At 45.7% G+C, this 20,212-nt stretch overlaps 2 protein-coding genes across 2 annotated transcripts in view; one reads left to right on the forward strand and one right to left on the reverse strand.

The window, feature by feature from the left end:
• POLR2B (RNA polymerase II subunit B) overlaps nucleotides 1-9,110 on the reverse strand; it is a 16,739-nt gene extending 7,629 nt beyond the window's left edge. Inside the window, exons 1-12 of the mRNA XM_066317948.1 lie at nucleotides 8,982-9,110; nucleotides 8,690-8,762; nucleotides 7,721-7,871; nucleotides 6,122-6,234; nucleotides 5,630-5,849; nucleotides 4,610-4,768; nucleotides 3,426-3,590; nucleotides 2,729-2,925; nucleotides 1,885-2,004; nucleotides 1,331-1,517; nucleotides 481-624; nucleotides 97-236 (exon numbers count right to left, since the gene is read on the reverse strand). Coding sequence (XP_066174045.1) covers nucleotides 97-236; nucleotides 481-624; nucleotides 1,331-1,517; nucleotides 1,885-2,004; nucleotides 2,729-2,925; nucleotides 3,426-3,590; nucleotides 4,610-4,768; nucleotides 5,630-5,849; nucleotides 6,122-6,234; nucleotides 7,721-7,871; nucleotides 8,690-8,762; nucleotides 8,982-9,000 — 1,688 coding nt within the window. The 5' untranslated portion in view covers nucleotides 9,001-9,110. The remainder of the gene's footprint in view (nucleotides 1-96; nucleotides 237-480; nucleotides 625-1,330; nucleotides 1,518-1,884; nucleotides 2,005-2,728; nucleotides 2,926-3,425; nucleotides 3,591-4,609; nucleotides 4,769-5,629; nucleotides 5,850-6,121; nucleotides 6,235-7,720; nucleotides 7,872-8,689; nucleotides 8,763-8,981) is intronic.
• Nucleotides 9,111-9,142: 32 nt separating this feature from the next.
• Nucleotides 9,143-17,515, forward strand: NOA1 (nitric oxide associated 1). Its single transcript, XM_066317952.1, has 7 exons — nucleotides 9,143-10,113; nucleotides 11,147-11,311; nucleotides 11,999-12,195; nucleotides 13,361-13,492; nucleotides 14,990-15,106; nucleotides 15,904-16,021; nucleotides 16,600-17,515. Exons 1-7 carry the CDS (start codon nucleotides 9,189-9,191, stop codon nucleotides 16,803-16,805), a joined length of 1,860 nt encoding a protein of 619 aa, XP_066174049.1. The 5' UTR covers nucleotides 9,143-9,188; the 3' UTR covers nucleotides 16,806-17,515.
• The last annotated feature ends 2,697 nt before the right edge of the window (nucleotides 17,516-20,212 follow it).

Below are 20,212 nucleotides of genomic sequence, written 5' to 3' on the forward strand. Positions count from 1 at the left end.
CCCCAACTTTGGCTGTTTATTGAAACAGCCAAACCCTTGAACTGTTGTGCAGGATAAAAAGCTTAAGTCCATTTAAAGAGTTTTATATGCACGTACTCAGCTATGGCTGCTGGAGATATTTCTTCTAGGTTTTCCATACTCCATTCTTCCAAGAATTCCAGAATTGGGGATGGCTGAGACCCCACAGAAATGTAAGCCATCAGGGCTAAGTTCTTCACAAGTCCTACTGCATGACCCTAGCAGAAACACAAAGTTAGCTTGCATTTTCAAATCAAGAGGTTCTCCCAAGAAGATTCAAAGATTTCACCTTAACTCCTCAAGGAAGTGGACACAAAATATGCTTTCAACCACTGAGTTAGCTATAAAGCTGAATATTTGCATCAGCATTATTAAAAAAACTGCAAGGGATATCACAGGTGCCATGGCTACAAAATGACCGTGAGGGCAAGGCAGTTAGTACACAAATCCTGCTTTCATTACCTCAGGGGTCTCAGCAGGGCAAACCATTCCCCACAGGGTGTTGTGCAGCTGCCGGGGCTTGGCCAGTTTTCCATCTCTCCCGATGGGAGAATTCAGGCGTCTCAGGTGGGACAGTGTGGATGCAAAGGTCAGGCGGTTCAACACCTGCACGTAGGAAGGAGTTCAGTCAGTCAAAGCTCAGGTGTGCTGCTGACAGGCATCATGACACACTAGCACAAAGGATCAACACCCTCTAGAGATGGTGTGCTTACAAAGAACTAAAACAGCTCTGATTTTTGTTAACTACACTTTTTAGTTCACCTCCACTCATCTCACACTACTCCTAGAATCTCAAGCTCCCTAACTGGTGTTGTAGTGGCAGAAGTTTCCAGAGCATGGTTGTACCACAGCAAGACTCTAATAAACGCTAATAAAGTCAGTGCCACTCATCATTTGCAGTGGAATACATAACTTTTATATTGTAAGGTGTCACTCAAGTTTTTTTAAGTGCCTGTGAAGCACGAGAAGTAACTAAAGGAAAGAAATCCATCCTCCTGGATGATTCCCTGGGACTAGGAATTTACACAAAAGTTCATGGTACAACAAAAAAATCTTTACAAGAGTTGCACCAACTGTTTAGCAGTGAATGCAACAGCCAAAGCAAACAAACCATGACAAAAACCCACCCTGAACCACACACCCATTAAGATATTCAAGTATTTGGATCTTCATCTGTGTCACCTAAGGAAATTTCCTTTTTAGAATATTTCTGATTAACATACAACATGTATGGCTGCTAAGCAACATTAAACTCTTCCATGAGAACAGTTTTACCATTAGAACTGTAAACCTGACAAAGCCCTTACTGTACCTGAGATACTCCTGCTCTGGCCTGATGAGCTTTCTTCTGGTCACCCCAGTTTCCAGTTGCCAATGAATATTTCAAACCGTCTGAAATAATTCTTGTTTTAATTGCCAACTCCAAGTTGAAATCTTTCCCTCTGTCAATGAACTTTTGTGCATATATTCTCACTTCCTTCAGCAAATTCTTGAACATTCTGTAGAAGAAAGACACCGAGAAATCTGATTAAAAATCTGATTAAAAATTAAAATAGCTTTCTCAGGGCTATTTGAAAAAAAAGTCACTGGCTTCCTGAAAAGAAGCAATTTGTAACCAGGGCGCAGGGGCAGAGGGGAATAAAGCAAATGAAACTGTTTGTAAACATACACAAAATATGCTTCAAAACAAGTCAGTGCTGGCCACCTATGGTTAGAGGAAACTCAACCACTCCGTGAGAAAGTCAAAAGCAGATAGAAGCTGTGTTGCCCAAGACTGGCTCTCCAACACAACAGAATTAGCCTGATTTAGAAGCACAGGGCTGGCAATGCCTCTACCATGAAAGAAAATGTGAATGTGATAGTTACCCTCGGAACAGGAAAGCCAAGAGTGGCCCAGCAAGATCCAGTCTTTTGTTGCCATAATGATCTCTGTCATCCAGCTCTCTTCTTCCCAGTGCTGCCAGCAACAGTCTATGAACCATATACCTAAGCAAACAAGTTTATGTTTTAAACTGATAGCAGACATTCACAAGAAAGATAACACGTTTTCACAGGTAAGTCAGTGAACTCTCTCCTAAAGGCTGTCCATTCTAGATCTTTAGGATACCACTGTCCTAAAATAAACCTCTTTGGCATATCCTTAGAGGTGGATGACCCAGAGAAAGTTCAGGCTAAGGACAGAGAGAAGAAAATATCTACATCATGATGGTCACACCTCTTCTGCTAAATATCTGTCCTGTATTGTAATACGGGCTCTGTTTAAGCACATGCAATCAGGTATAAAATCACATGTCTCCTGATGCTACAGGTCATCTGCCTACAATAAGCAGTGATCAAGACAATGTGCTACTAGTTTTTAAGAGTGGTTTACATTACAGTCAGCTTATTGGTACTTATTTACATCTTAGTTACCAATTTCTAGATGTTATCCACGCAACTGGATATCAGAAAGTCATTTAGCACTATCATCATATTTAACTTAAGATCCAAAATGTGGTTGAGGCATATTTTGTTATTTTTCTTTTTTTTTTTTCCTAGTTTATCAAAATTTGCATTTTCTCAGCCTCAGAAGTATACCAGTGCCCCAAGGTTTATCAGAGGGTATCCAAAGGACTGAGGTTAAAACAAACTTCCATTCAAGGCATTCTTCCAATCATATACATGAGTAAAAAATACCCATTTGCAGCTGTGAGACAGAGTTCTGACATACCCTAGAAAATAGGCCTTTTTGGTTTCACAGAAGTCACTGACACCAACATGCGGGAGCATTTCTTTCTGCAAGACTTCTTTGGCATACTTGATTCTCTTTTCTTTGGTGACACCTGGCTTGGCACCTCTTGAGCCAATGAAGTTTAGGGCAACATTTTGCTCCTGAATGACAAATGCTTCATCCAGAGAGGGTTTGACCTAAGGCACAAAAATACAGCAAAATCCTGTAGCAACCAGTGTCTGTTGGGCTGAAGGAAACTACACAGTAGGCTGTTTGTGATTCTTTTCAGGATCTGCTAATTATCGATCCAGGTCTTTCTGGCACTAGAAAATAGCAAGGAAGAATGCAGGAAGAACACAGAAAAATAGTTTAAACTTCAGAAAATAGTTCTCATCCAAGTTCATTCTAGGTCTCATGCTGTTTCAGGTATAATCAAGATTTTACAATTAAAGTCAACAAAAGTGGGAGAAGACCCTAACTCTCCAAATACATATTAATGCTTTAAAAATTCCACTGTTCTCTGTGCCCTTAATGTACGCTTTAGTGTAGATTCAGGCAGAGAACTTTCAACATTTCTAACACAGAAACCACAATAATAAAAAATAATTACTACTGGAAAATGAACGCTTCAAGTGATGACTGCCTGCACTGACACACCACCAAACATGAGGACAGGAAACAATTTAACATCCATTACCATTTCCATCATTTCTGGGTCTTCAAAATCATAAATGATGTGCTCCAGGATGTCCCTGTCGGACACGAAGCCGAGTGCACGGAAGACAATGATGATGGGGACCTCCTGTTTGATGTAGGGCAGAGTTGCTACAATGCGCTGACCGATGGCACTCTTCTTCGCACCCTGCGGAGATGGGGACAGCACAGGTTAGGCTTAAATCATCCTGACTTTCAATAAAAGTCTCTAAAATCATCCTGCCTTTAAGTAAAAGTCTCTCTCTGGGTTTGGATGATACAACACAAGCGTGTTTATTCAAGCACCACAGGAAAACATGGCTTCTCAGCAGGCCAACTAAGGAGCTACTCCACAACCTAACTCCAGCAAGGACTTTTTATTTTAAAAACATTTCAAGCTTTAGAAGTCTGTGAAAACTTGCAACATTTTTGCTAATACAAAGGAACAGAAATACTACTCATTCACCCATATGCATCATTTCTCTTCCTTAGCACCAAGGGCAATGCTATTCACCTGCAGTGTTCCTTATGTCAGGCTTAAACACAGCTTTTCTAACCCACTGTACAAGTGATTATTTAAGTAGCTGCTCCCCTTCTCCAGAAGGAAATGCTGTGGGATGGAGAGGAAACCAGGAGTGCCCCAAACATCAGGAGTGAGAATACTGTAAAGCTTCTATTTAAGTTGCTCTTGGAAAATCGCAAAACATTAGTGCAATACTAAATGAGTACTGACACCTTTTGCTTTAGAAGTTACAAGTAGCACTTATTTCCTCTCACAGATGGCACAATTAGATGTTAAATATGAATTAATATGAGGTCTGCAAAATACATCTCAACACTGGGTTGGCCATCAGCAAAGAGAGGATATCTACTCCTCAATTTATTCTTCATGAAAAAACACAACACAACTTGTCGGAATTTTCCAGAAACTCATGCACAGTAATTTAAAAGTTATTTTTAGCCTTGCCCTAAAACCTGCCAAAAATTGCGTCTTCATTTCAATCTTCAAAATATTTAGTACAGAGGCAGGCATAACGTATGACAAACAAATTTTCATTTCCTTTAATCTTTACAACTTAGCATCAGAAGAAATTTCTTCTCAAAAACCCAAAAGCAAATAATGCAAAGAGACAGGACAGTAACAAAACTCCTAAATCAGTCTCTGGGGTTGTTACTGCCTAGCCATACCTGTCCACCTCTGGCCAGCATGCTGACCCATATAGTACTCGTTGGTCGGGAGGAATTTTCCAGACAGGATCTACACTCTCCTGTGTAGGCATATTTTGAATCTTTCTTTGCAAACACATACACTGTGTTTGTAGCCATTTTCTCCTGAGCAATCAGAACCTGTGTTAGAAACAAGAGCACCAGTAAATAACTGACAAAAAAGAATACTGAAAGCAATATGAAGTCAATTGGCCAAACTCTGTATTTTAAAAGTACAGATTTAAACAAAACATACAGCTAGTTAAGATTGAATAGCCGAAACAGGAGACTCAGGGAACACTACTGTCTGTTATTACTTACCACACCTGCTGGCTGTGCCAAGACATTTCACACACTGACAAAGAAAGCATTTCACTATCTGTTTTTCCAAGGCCAATGCACACAGAGGCAAATTTAAACGCCAGCTCAACAATCAAAGCCAGATTTTTTCTCCTCCCCAAGAAGAAATATAAAATTCTAATTATTTTGCTGTGTTTGCCCAGGTTATCAGTTATAAAATACTGTCAGTTTCACTAGTGAGGCACTAACAAGCTTGGATATGATATTGTGAAGCTGCTTCCACAGTAGTGGAGGCAAGAACCCATTCTTAAAACAAAATGCATCTATATAGCTGTGAACAAGCTGGAGAACACTTGGAGTGAGGAAGTGTCTCATTTCAGAGTGCACGCTGCTCTGCAATGCTGGGAAAGGAAATAAAAACATCTGGAGTACTTACTGGCAAACAGCTCACAAAACACAAAGCAGCTCACAAAACTGAAGAAGGGAATGACTGAAGATGGGAAATGGGCCTCACAGAAGAAAAGGTGGCTTGACAAAGTCCTAACAGATGACTACAAGCCCATCTTTCTGCATGCTCAGGAGCACCCCCAGTATCTCTGGTACACTGAAATATGAGTGTTTATGCTCCTGGCAAAACGTATGGATACAAGTAACAGAACCTCCAGCGCCTGTGAAGATGGCTGTGCAAGGTATATCCCTTACCTTTTCTGATCCATTAATGATGAAGTAGCCACCAGGATCAAGTGGGCACTCATTCAGCTCACAAAGATCACGGTCAGTTAAGCCATTCAGCAAACAGTATGTGGAACGCAACATGATAGGAATTTTTCCTATAAAGGTTTTCTGATGCTGGGTCTGCAACTGGTCCTCCCCTTCTTTAATAACTGTTTTAGTTATATCCACATACAAGGGGGCAGAATACCTACAGAATAAAAACACCACTGTGTTATTTGTCAGTTACTACCTTTCTGTACAACCCTGAGTAATGAAGGCAGTTACTCAACCACTCACTGGTGTATTAAGCATTATTACCAAATCATCAATCACCGTCTGCATGTAACAACTAGACAAAGAGATTTAAACAAAGCAGTAATTATTATATTTTCAAGACATTGCTATATTGTAATCGGCTATGAATTAATAAGGCAGAGGCAGTTCTTCATTGTGTTTATCCACCACAGAGTTGGCTCTTACGTAAGGTTTCTCAGTCTGGCTTCATTTGGCATCATAGGTGAGGGTGCTCCATCTCTTTCCCAATGTGTAGGTTTGGAGAGATAGATTTGTTCAAACTTCAACAGATACCGGGGCTGGAAAACAAGAAAATATTTACTTGTCATGGAGGAAACATCTCTCCTATTAGCAACCAGAACTGTTACTGCAGAAGAACAGCCACAATAAATGAAAACACAGTTAATTAGCAAGCTGGGTAACAGCAGTTCCTAGGAGGATTCTACAGGACAAGTAAACCAACTAAGACTTGAGTTTTTGGAAAAGGGTTTGATTTTTAAAATGCACAAAAGCTTCCTACAACAGGAGGTGGCAGACCCTTGATGGCAAATGTTTTGTAGGTCAAAAGATATCTCAATCATTACATGAAGAAACACCTTTTCCTGGGTCTTCCTGCAGCAACAGCCACATATAGTACTGTTTCCCAAGTTCTCATGAAAGCAATCTTAAGGTGAATACGTTTACCATCACTGATATCTCTCAGCATGGTTGCTAAACCCTCTCATGTCCTGTAAACTGCCTTCAAAATTTAAGACTCAGAGGCAGAGGAAGACAGAAACAAAAAAATCAAGTTTCTCCCAATATGCACAATTTTTTAAAATTAGTCCAGCATCTTTAGATGTGGTGAGAGACTGCCTGCAATTGACTCTGAAGGAAAAAGCAAGTTTTCTTTTTCTCATCTCTAAACCTATTCCTAAAAATTTGCATTTAATAAATGAGAATAAGACACTAACCTCTCTGATTTGAGAAAGTAAAATACTAGGTTTTGGGCAAAAAGAAGGCAAGCACAAACCACGCTTGTGATCCGAACTGTGACCAGGCACAGCACAAACATCAGCTGCAGGACTGCACAAGTAGAGAATTCTGCCATAATATGCAGAGAATAACAGAGGAAATAGTAAGAATTACTGAGCTAAATGTTTCTGGACTGCTTGCCTAGCAAAGAAACCAAAAGACATCTCAGTTATTCTCTACAGGATAGCTGTTTGCTTGCAAAAGAAAAAGCAAATGAACAAGAAATCCGTGTAACAAATTCACTGCTCTGGTGTCCCAAAGTTCCTTTAAGTCTCATCAAGGCAGTGACTGACAGCAAGCCCCATGACCATTTGCACTTTTGGAACAGGGATCAGACTACACAAGGGACAGTGGTGACAAAAGCAGCAGAGCCACAGCAGAAGGTGCACACTCATTGTGGAGGAGCCATCACGGGGCGCAGACTCCAGACAATCTGTTCTCTTGGAACATGGTGCCAATGGATGAAGATGAACCCGGACCTAACCTGAGTCAAAGCTAAGAGAGGTTTTCAGTGCTAAACCTATCTTGCCGTGGTAAAGCTGCTGAAAAACCAAAATCTCACCAAAAGACAGCTTACTCTTGGCTATCTGACCTGCTCTACTAAATCTCTGTCCATGAAGTTTTGCAGAGGAACTGACAACATCAGCTGCAGCAGCCGCTTGTTCTTGGTCACGCCTCAACTCAAAGAGCAGGGCAGGAGTTGAATAAAACTGAGGTAAAATTACTTTGAATTGTAAAAACAAATCATCTCTGCCAAGATTCTCCACTTACTGGCTCTTCCACTTCTCCTGAGGCATGCTGGGCTTCAGCTTGTAAATCAATTGGTGGTGCATCTTCAACAATTCTCTGCACAGACATCTGAATAAACTCATCAAAGGAATCCAACTGTTGCCTGACTAAACCCTTTTCATCAAAATATGAGCTTAAAAAAAAAAAAAAAAAGGAAAGATAGCAGGTTAATAAGAAACCTTAATTTAATTCATGTAGTTCACACATCAATAAACTTAAGAGATATTTATTACCAGAACCCCAAAAGCCATGAAATATAGTGCAGAATCAAACACATTCACTTAACCCAAGGCATGAGTTTCAAACACAGATGCTCCTCACAAATGTTTAGCAATTCCCTCCCTGCCTGAAGACACAGACACATTACAGTGACAGACTTGCTGCCACCTCTTGGCTAAGCCACGACTGCATGCAAAGTCAGTGCCTTAAGTTTCCCTTAAAGCTGGAAGAGAAACGTGATGACAAACCTCACTGAAAGCAGCTTCAGCTCAGGTTTCCAGTAACACCTGTAAATTACTTTGCTTTAACTAATTTTCCAAGCTGCAGTAAACGAGAAGCATTCTCCCAAGCCCAAGCAATAATACTCAGAACTTTTAGCTTGGATCCTCTCTGTTCCAGCCACACAGGTCCTGGACACCCATGTATTGCTAGAAAAAACCATCATCACCAAAATGGTGAAAATAACCAAGCACTGGCTTCCTAATGCCAGCATCAGCTGTGATATTTGTGGGCAAAACCACATGCTTCACTGAAAAAAGTGTGTGATGGGGGTCAGCAGAGCTCCTTAATCCCCGCCAACAACCCTTTGTTTCTACCAAAAGCCCTCCTAGTCTGACCGTGCTGCAGCACACAGTTTAGCATAGCCAAGCCTGCAGCTCCCAGACGCGCTCCCAGGAGCAAGCTGGATGTCACCTGTGGAAGGGATAAGGACAGCGAGTTTTAGCAGGTCACCTAATAACAATCCAGCAGGCTTCTTGCCACAGGTCGGGGGTGATTTCATCATCGTCTTCATCATATTGCATATCTGTGGGGAAGCACAAGGTGTGAGTCAGGCTCCGACCACCGCGGTGTCCCCCTCGCCTGGCTCAGGGACCGTCCGGCACCCCGGCTCTGGGGGACATCCCACCGCATCGCCCCATCTCCCGGCGGCCGCGGGCCCCGGCGCGCCCAGCGCCTGCCCTGGCCTCCTGGCCGGGACGGGAGGGCAGAAAAGGCGAGGGGAAAGAAAGGGAAAAGCGCTGACCTTCGTCCGCGTCGTACATGGTGGCGGCGGTAGGGGCCGCGGGCGGCGGCGGCCGGGCGAGGGGCGAGAGGAGCGGCGGCGCGCGGGCAGCGGGACGGCGCCTGCGCCACCCGTGACGTCACGGGCGCGTCTCCCGCGAGGCGCCCGCGCCATCCGTGACGTCATGCGCGCGCCCCGCGCGGCGGCGGCGCTGTGTCCGGCCCCGCCATGCTCCGCCTGGGCGCCGCGCTGCTGGCCCGCACGGCCCGGCCCCGAGCCCCGCTGCGGCGCTGCCGGGCCACGGCGGGCGGCGGCGAGGAGCAGGAGCGCTTCGTCTTCCTCGAGTACGAGCCGGACCCGGCTGAGAGAGCGGCGGCTCTACGCCGGGAGCGGCAGCTGAAGCCGCGGCGGGAGCGGCGGGCGCGGGGCGCGGCGGCGGCGGTGCCGAGCCTGTCCGACCCGTCGGTGCCGCCCAGCGGCGTGAGCTGCTCGGGCTGCGGGGCCGAGATGCAGTGCGCGGACAGCGGCGCGCCGGGCTTCGTGCCGGCCGACAAGTACCGCAGCCTCCTGTCCGAGGGCCCCGCGGCGCTGCGCGGCGCCGTGTGCCAGCGGTGCTGGGCGCTGGCGCACCGCGGGAGCGCCCTGCGGCTGCGGCTGCCGCCCGCCGAGCACCGCGCCGTGCTGAGCGCCGCCCTGCGCCGCCCGCCGCGCCACGGCCGCGGGCCGCTGCTGCTCTACGTGCTCGACGTGACGGAGCTGCCCGACCCGGTGCTGCCGCAGCTGCCGGCGCTGCTGGGCCCCGACGTGCCCGCCGCGGGCGTGCTGGTGGTGGGCAACAAGGTGGACCTGCTGCCCGCCGACTGCCGCGGGCACCTGGGGCGGCTGCGGCAGCGGGTGGCGGCGGCCTGCGCCCTGGCCGGGCTGCGGGGAGGACAGCTGGTAGACGTCCGCCTGGTGAGCGCCAAGACCGGCTACGGCATGGAGGGGCTGGTCAGCCGGCTGCAGCGCTCCTGGAAGTGCGCCGGCGATGTCTACCTGCTGGGCGCCACCAACTCCGGCAAGTCCACGCTCTTCAACACCCTGCTGCGCTCCGACTACTGCAAGTCCCGCGCCCCCGACATCATCGACAGGGCCACCGTGTCCCCGTGGCCAGGTCAGGGCGCCGCTCGGCCCTTTGCGGCACGGCTCATGGGGGATGTGGGGTGTGCAGAAAACAGTGAGCTGTGGGCCTCCGGGCTGCTCTCGGCCACCCCTGCAGCAGGAGAACCTGTCACCAAAGGGGTACCTGCCACCCTGAGCACCTCCGTGGGGGGCAGCAAGCTCCAGAGCTGTGCTGTGCTTCAAGTTGTCAACTGCAAGGACGGCTGAAGGGTTTAACACACAGAAAAGGGGAGCTGAGAGACCTTATCACTCTCTGTATGTACCCAAAAGAAGTTGTAGCCAGATGGGAGTCAGTCTCTTCTCTGAGGCAGCCAGTGGCAGGAGAAGGGGACCCAGTCTTAAGATTGAACAGTGCAGCTTTAGGTGGACATTAACAGGAGTTTCTTCACCAAAAGCGTGGCTAGACATTGGAGTGGACTGCTTAAGGAGATGATGGAGTCCCTGTGCCTGAATGTTGCACTCAGTGCCATGGTCTAGTCAACATGGTATTGATCTCAAAGGTCTTTTCCAACCTAATTGATTCTGTGATTCCTCGGGGCAGCAGGAGTGGGATGCATGTGTATCCTGTAGCACTGAGGCTTGGTAAACCAGCGTGGGTCTGTGTGCACCCGTACCAGTTAGGATGGCACCTGATACACGTGCCTTCCCCTGTCCCTATCCATTAGAGGTGCCCTCCAGTCTGGAGAGGCCAGGAGGTGGAGTGGTGAGCACCTGTGGGCCAAACCAAGCTGTCTGCACTTGAGACTTGTCTGGAGTGTACTAAGTCAGCCTTGGCACCACTCAGCTTTGAGACCCTTTTGTTCAAGCTATAGGTGAGAACAGGTCTTAAGCATGTGGAGGGCTTGTTTTTCCTTTCCCAGGTTGGGAGGCTAGTACTTTGTGGGAGCAGCTGTAGTTCCACCTCTGACTTTGTGATACTTGGTTTCACCAAAAGGTTGAAGCAGTTTTTTGGTCATCTTGTTCCTCAGAGCTGAAATTTATCAGGTAGTCAGAGACCCAGAAGTGCTTTCTGTTTGTTTTTCCAGGAACAACACTGAACCTGTTGAAGTTTCCAATTATTAACCCTACGTGTGACAGAATATTCCGAAGGCAGGAGAGGCTAAAAGAAGAGGCAGCAAAAACAGAAGATGAGCTAAGCAGTGAAGAAAAAAAGTACCTTAATCAACTTAAAAAGCAAGGTTACTTAGTGGGTGAGTAAAGGTGTTACCTTTTTGCCCCTAATGAAAATGCTGCATTACACAAAGGTTAAGTTATTTTGACCAATGTTTGCTCCCAGATTAATAAGGGCATGACCTCTATCTCTTCCATAAGCAGCATCATCAGTATTTTTAAATACCTGTCAGCTGCTGTAGTAGCAGAGGGTTCCTCTGTGCAATGCATCTCCTGTCTGAATGAGGCTGGCAAATTCTGATAACTTAGTAGTTTGCCAGGATATCACAGTATGAGCCATCTCTTGTTCCCAAATAAAGAAAATAAGTTTAATTTTAAACAATCACATTTGAGCTGCAGGGGTTGTACATCATTTTAGTATATATTCAAAAGAGGGGGTTGCCATAAGATAGCTTTGGTTTTCAGATAATTCTGTGTTTGGCAGTCTGAGGCACTGAAAAAAGGAGGCAGCCTGCTTTACCATAAAGTGGAAATAACAAAGTGATCTGCTCCCTGCTGAGATTTTAGGGCATGAGGAGTCCTAAGCAAGAATTATAGAAGGGATTTTTTATCATTTTGGCTTTTGAATGCACAATTTTTTAGCCACATGGTGTCTTTATCACCTTTATATTAGTGATATACTCTTTTAAGTCATGAAAGGGGTAGATGTTTGATTGAAGGAAAGCAAGTTAAGTAAATTACCAGGAAAATCTTTCATTTTAATCCAGGAAGAGTTGGAAGAACATTTCAACAGCACAGATCTAATGCTGAGATTGACTTTGACCCTGACATGCTCTCCTACAGCATGGATGAAGATCCTAAAGATAGCCTTAAGGAGCATGAGGAAAGGGAAGAGTTCACTCACAACGAAGTGAAGGATGCTCGGTGGTGTTTTGACACTCCAGGAATTGTAAAGGAAGACTGTGTAGGTACTCTGTGGTGCTGTGTTTTGGGGTGATAGGGGACTGACAGGAGGACTGTTCTGCCTTAGCTGTGCCTGTGGGAGAGTGTTTCTGTGGTAGTCCTGGCATTAGAATTCTCTTAGTTTGGGAATTAAAGTTTGTATTTACTTGAGAGGGGTTCATGTGGTAATGCTGTTGCATTTCTGAGCAGTGCAATACTGCCAGCTTTGCAGAGGAGCTGCAGGACTGATCACCAAGCTTCCACAATCTCTGAAAGAAGGGAAGTATGCAAGAGTGCTCTTTAGCAAGTTCACACCAGCATCACTCACCCAATGAAGCTGGCACTTCTTCAGCTTTTCCAGGCTACAGAAGAAGGTGGAGCTTAGGAGGGTAACCAGAGTTACATGGCCGAACCACATCTTAGAGAAAGTGTTCTCCTGAAGCTAAGAGGATCTATGATGTTGCTGCTACTGGCTCCAAAACATCAGGTCTTTGTCAGTAGAGCAGTGCCCTACTGAGGCCAGTGCTGACAAAGTGCACGTGTCCAAAACAGGCATGTTCTGCTTTTTTGGTGTTTTTAATTTCCACACAGAACTACAGGTCATCTTTTGGGGAAGGTTAAATAGTACAGGGAGACAGGAAGTGTCTGAAGAGAATGAAGTGCTGAGACTTTACAGTTCAAGTGCAGTGCTGCTTTCATGAACTCTAGAAGACTCCTGGTTTTCTAGTGATGTATTTGTCAGACCATAACCTGCTTTACTAACCTGCACCTAGGTCTCTAGCATCAGTTTAGAGACCTGGTTTGGTAACTTGAGACCGTGTGTCTTCTTCCTTTCTTCTGGAGTTGAATAAATGTGGAAAATGCTTCCTGCATCCAGAAATAGTTGCTGCTGATTCTGATTATGCTCATGCTGTCCTTTGGAGAGCTCTGTGCCAAGTGTCAGATCAAGTTTTGTTCCTGCAGTCAATGCTCAATCTGAGTGAAGGACAAGCAGATTGTCTGGCAGATTTTGGCAGGGGAGATTTTTCCTGTTTCTCACTTACTGTGTGGACCAGGATTGAACTGTTGTGTCAGATGTTCTTGACGTTGCTTGGCTTGGTGTTCTTCCTCTGTCAATATAACACCAATGCTGACTTGATTGCTCCCATTGAAACATCTGGAATGAGTTATGACAATTAATTTTACAGGTTTTGAATCTTCTAACAGAGAAGGAAATAAAGCTTGTTTTGCCATCACATGCCATCGTTCCACGGACATTCATTCTCAAGCCAGGAATGGTCTTGTTTTTAGCAGCCTTGGGACGTATAGACTACTTAGAGGTAAGAGAAGAAAGGATTTTGGTAGCAGCTGCTTCATCTCTTACTGTAGTACCAGCCTTTATAGGCTTTCTGGATAGCTTTCCCAGCCCCTTTCCTTGCTGAAGATAATGAATCAGTTACTGAATCACTGCACGAAGCCAGAATGCCTTGGGATGGGTAGTCGAAAGGTTTGTTACTTGTTCCCAGCAGGCATTACATAGTGTATAGTGGGAATGGGTTTTGAATGCTGACAAACATCTTCAGTTTAATGTGTTTCCCATGACATACGAAGAGGCATGAAGGAAGGAGGAGAATGTCAGAATTAACTGGGAAAATAGGTGGTTTTTCTCATTTCTGTGTTTTGTGAAAGCTGTCTGCTAAGAGAGAAAATCATAGACATTTTTCTTCTCTGGCAGACCTCTGAAGAACTTACCTGAGGAAGCAATTAATTTCTCATGTATTTTAGGTTCTGTAAAAAATATTCTTCAAATGTGCTGCGTGTCTCCTCTGCCAATAATTTCTTCCATTCATTAAAAATCCCATGCCATACACCTTCATTGAACTGTGTGGAGTTGGTCTCCCATCATGCTTCCGCTGTGAGAGGCAGTTTCTTTCCTAAGAACGTTAGACATTATCATAAGTCTCAGATCGTTTTCTCAGTAGCTTGCCCTGTTTTAGAGGTGTTATGGCTATTCCTTTGTTTCAGTCTGCTTTCCAAGATCACCACAGAAATGTTGAATTGGTACTTTGCTAAGAATATTCTTGACCTGCTAGAAGAAAACCAGAAAGGTAGAGGGGGCAGGATTTTGTAAAGTAAAAAATTACGTCAGGAGCATGCATCAATGTATCAGTCTTGTGTATCTATATCCTCCTGAGATCTTGGAGGACAGTTGTGCTCAGATCTTGACAGAAGCTCCTGCCTCAGCTTAGACCTTAAAGGAATTCCTGCACTTATTTCTGGCTACTAGCAGTGTTTGCAGAGTTTTCTCCCCTCTCTGACCTTGTTTTCTCTTCCTGCAAATGTGAGGAGAGTGCCTGCTGAAATTGCTCCACCAACTTTGCATAGCTTGAGAGCAGCTGGAACCAAGTACTGTTGAATGAGCGCTGTGTGTGAGAAATGTAGAGTGATTGGAGAAGAAGCACCAGAGCAGATGTCCATCACCTCATGCACTGAATAACCACACTGAGTTTGTTCTTGTGAATTAAATGAGAGCAAAGATCTCTCCTGGATGATTTACCTGAGCTGAGCAGCTGTGCTGGCAGTCAGTGTGGCATTGGCGGTGCTTTGAGGCAAGATGGTGAAGCTGTGGGTCTTCTCTTCTGGAAGCTCAAATCCCAATTTTATATGATCCCTGGCTGCTGTCATTGGCAGAGACAAGGACGTTTCAGACAGGGCCCCTCCCTGCCTGCATCAAGCAGGCAGCTTTTCAACATGCAGGAAAGAAATGAGGCAGGAGAGAGCAATTCAGGGCTGCTTTTCTGTTAGCATGTTTTATATCCTTTTGGTATTTATTTCAGGGAGAAAAGCCTGCCTGGTTTTCTGTCTTGGCTTCTAACCTGTTGCCAGTCCATGTTACTACGCTGAGTAATGCAGACACCATCTATGAGAAGCACGCAGCCCAGGAGTTCCTAAAGGTAAGGGGAGGTGCTGGGGGGAGCTTGTGTCTGCAGGGAGGCAGGACCCCTGTCTGGGGTGCAGTTGACAGGGAACATCCACAGGTGTCAGGAGTTTGGGACTTGTGCAGCTGGTGAGTGGTGAAGTGTGGTGTGGAGCAGTCTTGCACAGACTGCATGGCTGAGGTGTGTTAGGAGAGAGCACTCAGGATGAGGCATTTTCGGCAGTTTGTTTCTAGCATTCAGGCTGATGAGATTTGCACTGCTCTGCTTACTCATACTTGGCTCTTCTTGAACAGCCTTAAAGTGCAGGCAGCAATGGGGATATTTTCCATGGCAAACCGGGGTGTCAGAACAGACTGCAGCTGAAAATTTTCCTTATTCTTTTCCTGCTGGACCTTCTGCACTTTTCTTGGTCTCTGGGTTGTCTGACTTTTTCCTTGGTATGGCAATGTTCTGTGTAGCACTTGCTGTTTGATGAGAGATGGGGTGAGCTGTTCCTGTCCTGGTATTTCCATTCCTGTACACATGGAGAACAAGTGCTGTCACTCACATCAAGGCAGCTGGCCTGATGCACCAGCTGCATCCTGCAGTGGGCACTTCATCTTTGCTCACTTCCCACAGTGTTCCTCTGGGTATGATCCCAACTCTGTTCTGGCAAACCTGAAATAACTTGTGGAGGTTATTCAATCCAGCTCTTCATTGGCTCACAAATGTTTAGTGTCTTTATTCTCCCTTGTGCCATGCTTGCCAGTTTGAGGTAGGACTGCTGAAGCGTCTCTTGACTGTTAAATCATTTCCCTGTGTTTTAATCTTAGGTTCCCATGGGAGGGGAAGAGAGAATGAAAGAGTTCCCTCCACTTGTCCCTCAGGACATTACATTGAAAGGAATTGGTACCACTGAGGCAGTTGCAGATATCAAACTTTCCTCTGCAGGTAATTTAATATTTCTTCACTAGTTTGCTTTGCAGGGTCTGCATCCTAGGAACATTGATGGGAGGAGGCCTCTGAATGAGTGAATCTGTATTTCCTGCTCAGAGCAGGACTGTCAACAACACAAAATCGTAGTAGCCATGACTTTGTCCAGCTGAGGGATGGCAGCCTTCAGGAATGGAGATTGGCAGCCATGCTTGTACAGGATGGCAGCACTGGGATATTTGTGCTCTGGTTGCCATATGGGTTCTACAGCATCAGGAATGGCTGTGACACTGTCAGCTGTCCAGGTGAGAGGGAAAGGGCCATTGATTGGAAAGCTTCATTCTTGTGTTTTTGGTAGTTCCCACCATTCCTCTTAAGTTGACCAGGGAAGAGCTGTGTCTGAGAAGAGTAACGTGGCTTTAGTGCTGCCTGCTGTTGGGAAAGGGCTGGATATGACCTTTGAGCTTGGTTTCTCAAGCACCCACACGTGGGTGGCGCAGATTTTCAGCCACTCTGGGAGGCAGTAGTTTGTGTCAGAACGCTGTTTTGATCCTAGGGACTTGTCTTCCTCACTCCCTGTTCTCTCTGCTGTGCAGGCTGGGTGGCAGTGACAGCACACGAGGAAGAGGAATTGCTGCTCCGAGCCTACACTCCCAAGGGCACTGCGCTGGTGGTGCGGGAGCCTCCCCTTCTGCCTTACATCAGCACCGTCAGGGGGGCCCGCATCCCAGGCACTCCTGCCTACAGGACCAAAAGGCCTCCTTCCTTTGTGGAGAACCTGAGAACCACGGGAAGGGGATAGCGCTTCTCGTCATCCGAGCAAGGCAGAGCACAGAACAGCCCCTGCAGAACCTTGTGGCTTGTTGGTATTCAGAAAATGTTGGGCTTACTCTGAAAGGCCAGCAGGCACATTTTGGAAAGCAGGCCTTGCAGAGGAGCTCCACAAGTCCATATCTGATCCAGCTGCTGAACTGCAGCCATTGGGAATGAACTGAAGGGCTGGGACCTCGCTGTGGGAGGAAAAAACAGCTTCTCACTGGGATCTGTATCAACTGGCAGATCCCTTTACCTGTCCCCTCTTGAAATACAGAGTGGAAACTCACCTGCCTGACCTGGTCTGACTTTGCTGCTCATAGAGTAGGTGGTTTTTTGCAGGCATGCTCCCTCATGTCAGAAATCATCACCTTGTTGTTAAGGTGTTTCCATAGTTAAGGGGGTGGAGGGAGTTGGAAGGAGCATGGAATGCTCCTGTGTGGATATGACCCTCCTAGTGGTGGATACTGATTCAACAGCATCGACTTAAAGTCTTACCCTTTCTCTCCTTCAGCATCTGGAGTAGATTAGGGTGTGCACTATTCCGCTTTTGGACAGAGGAAAAGTGCTTTTATGGAAAGCAGGTCTGCTCATGTGTCTGAAAAGGAAAGTTTTGCAATTGACTGCTTTGATTTGGTTTCTGTAGCTTGGGTGCAGCTTTTTGAAACCAAAAGTATAGAATAAAACTTTCCAAAGATGCTCTTTTGTTGACCTAGTTAACAAAGCACTCTTTGTGTGGGCATAAGCATCTTGCTAAACACATGAAAGCTCCAGTGCAGCAATAAACATGCTCAATCTGCCAAAGACAGGCAGACTGTGAGAGACACATGGCCAGCCAGTCTGCTGAAAAAAAAGCAAAAAGTATCTTCTAATCCTCTTACCATTTCACTGATGTTTTCCTCAGTCAGTCCATTGGTCCCCAGAGGTGACTCTGCTGTCCTCGGGTCCTTGGCTGTTGTCCTGAAGAAGCCTGGGTGATCAGCAGAAGTCACTGGCTCATTCAGCATCCTCTTCTCACCACTGATGCCTGTGGGATGTATTGGCATTCCATTAGGGAAACCTGTCCTTCTGCCCTGCCCTTTGTCTCCCCTAGACCCACCATGTGAGTCTGTCAGCAGCCCCTGCTCAGGGACGCTCTCATCCCCTGTGTGAGGCTGCCAGGCCTCCTGTGGAGCCACTTGGCATGCTCTAGCACTTCCTTCACCTCCTCCTTGCCTGCGCTGCTCCCACACTGGGGTCTGGTGAGATGGGGTGGGCCAGGCGGGGCCATGGTGGGTTTGAGGAGCGCTGGGTGCTGTGGGGGTTTGAAGTCCAGCACTGCCTTGAGGGAGTTCCCTGTCCTTGCTGGCAGCTGCCCAATTCAGCCTGTGTAGAAAATCAGTTCTTTGTGGAGGTGAAGCTGCTGCCAGTGAACACAGGGAATGTCTTTCACATGTGCTCAGTCTGTGTCTAGACTAGAGTTCATCCTGTACATTAGACAAAATACGTGCACCCTCACCTTGACTTGTCAGGATGTCTTTTCTACTTCTTTCTAGAAGAAAAAACCACTATGGCGGCATGTTCCTCACTGCTCAGGCTGTGACTCACACAGCTCTCCTGTTTTCCTTCTGTTTCTCTGTTGTGAAAGCCAGCACATGTGTGGCCACTCCTAGGGTGTGCTTGGCAAGCATCAGAGCACAAGCAGCAAGCTCCAGAATGTGTTTTTTCCAGCATGGATATATAGGACTGTAGCTGTCTTCCTGGCTGGATTTCTTTGTGCTGTTGGCAGGCCTCACATTTGGCTGCCAAAATTACTGAATGAGTTGCCAGCAGGACTGGTGTGAGGATTATCTGTTTTAGCTGTGCTGATCTGCACAATGCTGTGATTTTCAATTTCCTCTTCACAAAAGGAAAAAGCACCATCTTTTTAATGTTTAAGAACAAGATTCTAGAAGCTTTTTTTTTTGGAGATTCTTTTTAAAATTACTTTTGTGGTGATGGAAGAGAAAGGGCCATATTTATCTCAACTGTTGTAGCACACATAGCAAACCAACCTCTGTACAAATTCTCCCCAGTTTTTTTGAGCAGGCCATGGATTTATCAAGTACTTTCCTCGACTTGCTAAATGGAAGAGCTTTGTTGCTTGGTGTATTTCTTCAAGACTCAGTATCTTGAACATTTTTAAGCTGGCAAGAGGCTAAACAACTTCATGTGTCTATAAACAGCATGAACAAGTCATGTTGTTCAGTTAATGTCTTAAGCAAGAATACTGAGAAGGCGGCAAAAGAATACTGAGACAGGGGCCTCTGTGTCTTGAACAAATGCACCAATCCAAACTTCTTCCTGGATGAATTACATGCATCAGATAGTGGTGAGAGAGAAAAGAGTATCAAGGTCTGCCAGAACTGCCAGCTTAGAATCACAACCCAAAAGCAGGCAAAGGTATTGAAAGTTACCAAAGTGACACCTATTACTTTTCATCCTTGGCTATGCAACAGATGTGTGGGTGGTGTACATCATGAAAAGGGACTGGTAGACAGCATTTCTCTTACATGTCAGAGGTCTTAAAGGCACTGTCGCTTTTTGAGGCAAAAGCCACTATAATGTGCTTTTGGGGATGATGCAATTCTGCAGTGCCTGAATTCAGAGCTGTGCTTACAGGCCACAAGAGAATCCATCACTCCTAACTGTCTAGCTTCCAGCTTAAAAGTGTCTTTGTACTGATTTCCATAAAAACATCCACTGCTGAGCATAATAGTCATGGGCTGCAGAGGTGAATACCCCTGGCTCTGCCTTTTTGCTTTGTAAAGTTCTCACACATTTGGTGGCTTTAGTTCTTCCTGGAGCGCTGCCTGGAGTGGTGTCACTCCATTCCCAATGTGAAACAGACTAATTTGCACAGACCGTTCCTCAAACTTTTATAGAAGAATAAAAGTTTGGATACGTTTCCATCAGTGAAGTGTCTGGAAAAAGAAAGGTAAAAAGATTAAGAACTTCAAACACTCAAAAAGTGAAGAAGAGGGGAAAAGCTGGAGCAAATAGAAGAAAAAAAGTAAGTAGCAGAAATTGCTTAAAAGAGGACTGCTTTTAGGGACAACAAGGTTTAAACTTTGCGGTCTTATGTACAGATCTCACCACAGGAACATTTCAAAACTAGGGCCTGGACCTTGGGCCTCACAGACCTTAAAACAGTTCTAGAATGGGGTACAATTGACAAGTGTTATGGAAACAGAGGGAAATATAAATAGCTACAGTTTTTCTTCACAAAACTGTCAGAAATCTGTCTACAGAGCTCAAAAATTATGTGTGATCTGACATAATTGTTGTGACTCGACAACCAAAACCACAAAGGAAAATGTACTACATTTGTTTTAAGGGTTCACCTGAACTCAGCAAGCAGTTTTTGACCTTTGCACA

This window comes from Sylvia atricapilla, chromosome 4 (genome assembly GCF_009819655.1).
Source record: "Sylvia atricapilla isolate bSylAtr1 chromosome 4, bSylAtr1.pri, whole genome shotgun sequence".
In the NCBI taxonomy this organism is placed as follows: Eukaryota; Metazoa; Chordata; class Aves; order Passeriformes; family Sylviidae; genus Sylvia; species Sylvia atricapilla.

What these genes read in the sequence shown, in the direction of transcription:
- NOA1 (XM_066317952.1), top strand. Translation starts at nt 9,189, where the DNA reads ATGCTCCGCCTGGGCGCCGCGCTGCTGGCCCGCACGGCCCGGCCCCGA. An exon ending in AAAGCAAGGTTACTTAGTGG is followed by an intron (nt 11,312 to 11,998) that starts GTGAGTAAAGGT and finishes ATTTTAATCCAG; the next exon opens with GAAGAGTTGGAAGAACATTT. An exon ending in GAATTGTAAAGGAAGACTGT is followed by an intron (nt 12,196 to 13,360) that starts GTAGGTACTCTG and finishes TTAATTTTACAG; the next exon opens with GTTTTGAATCTTCTAACAGA.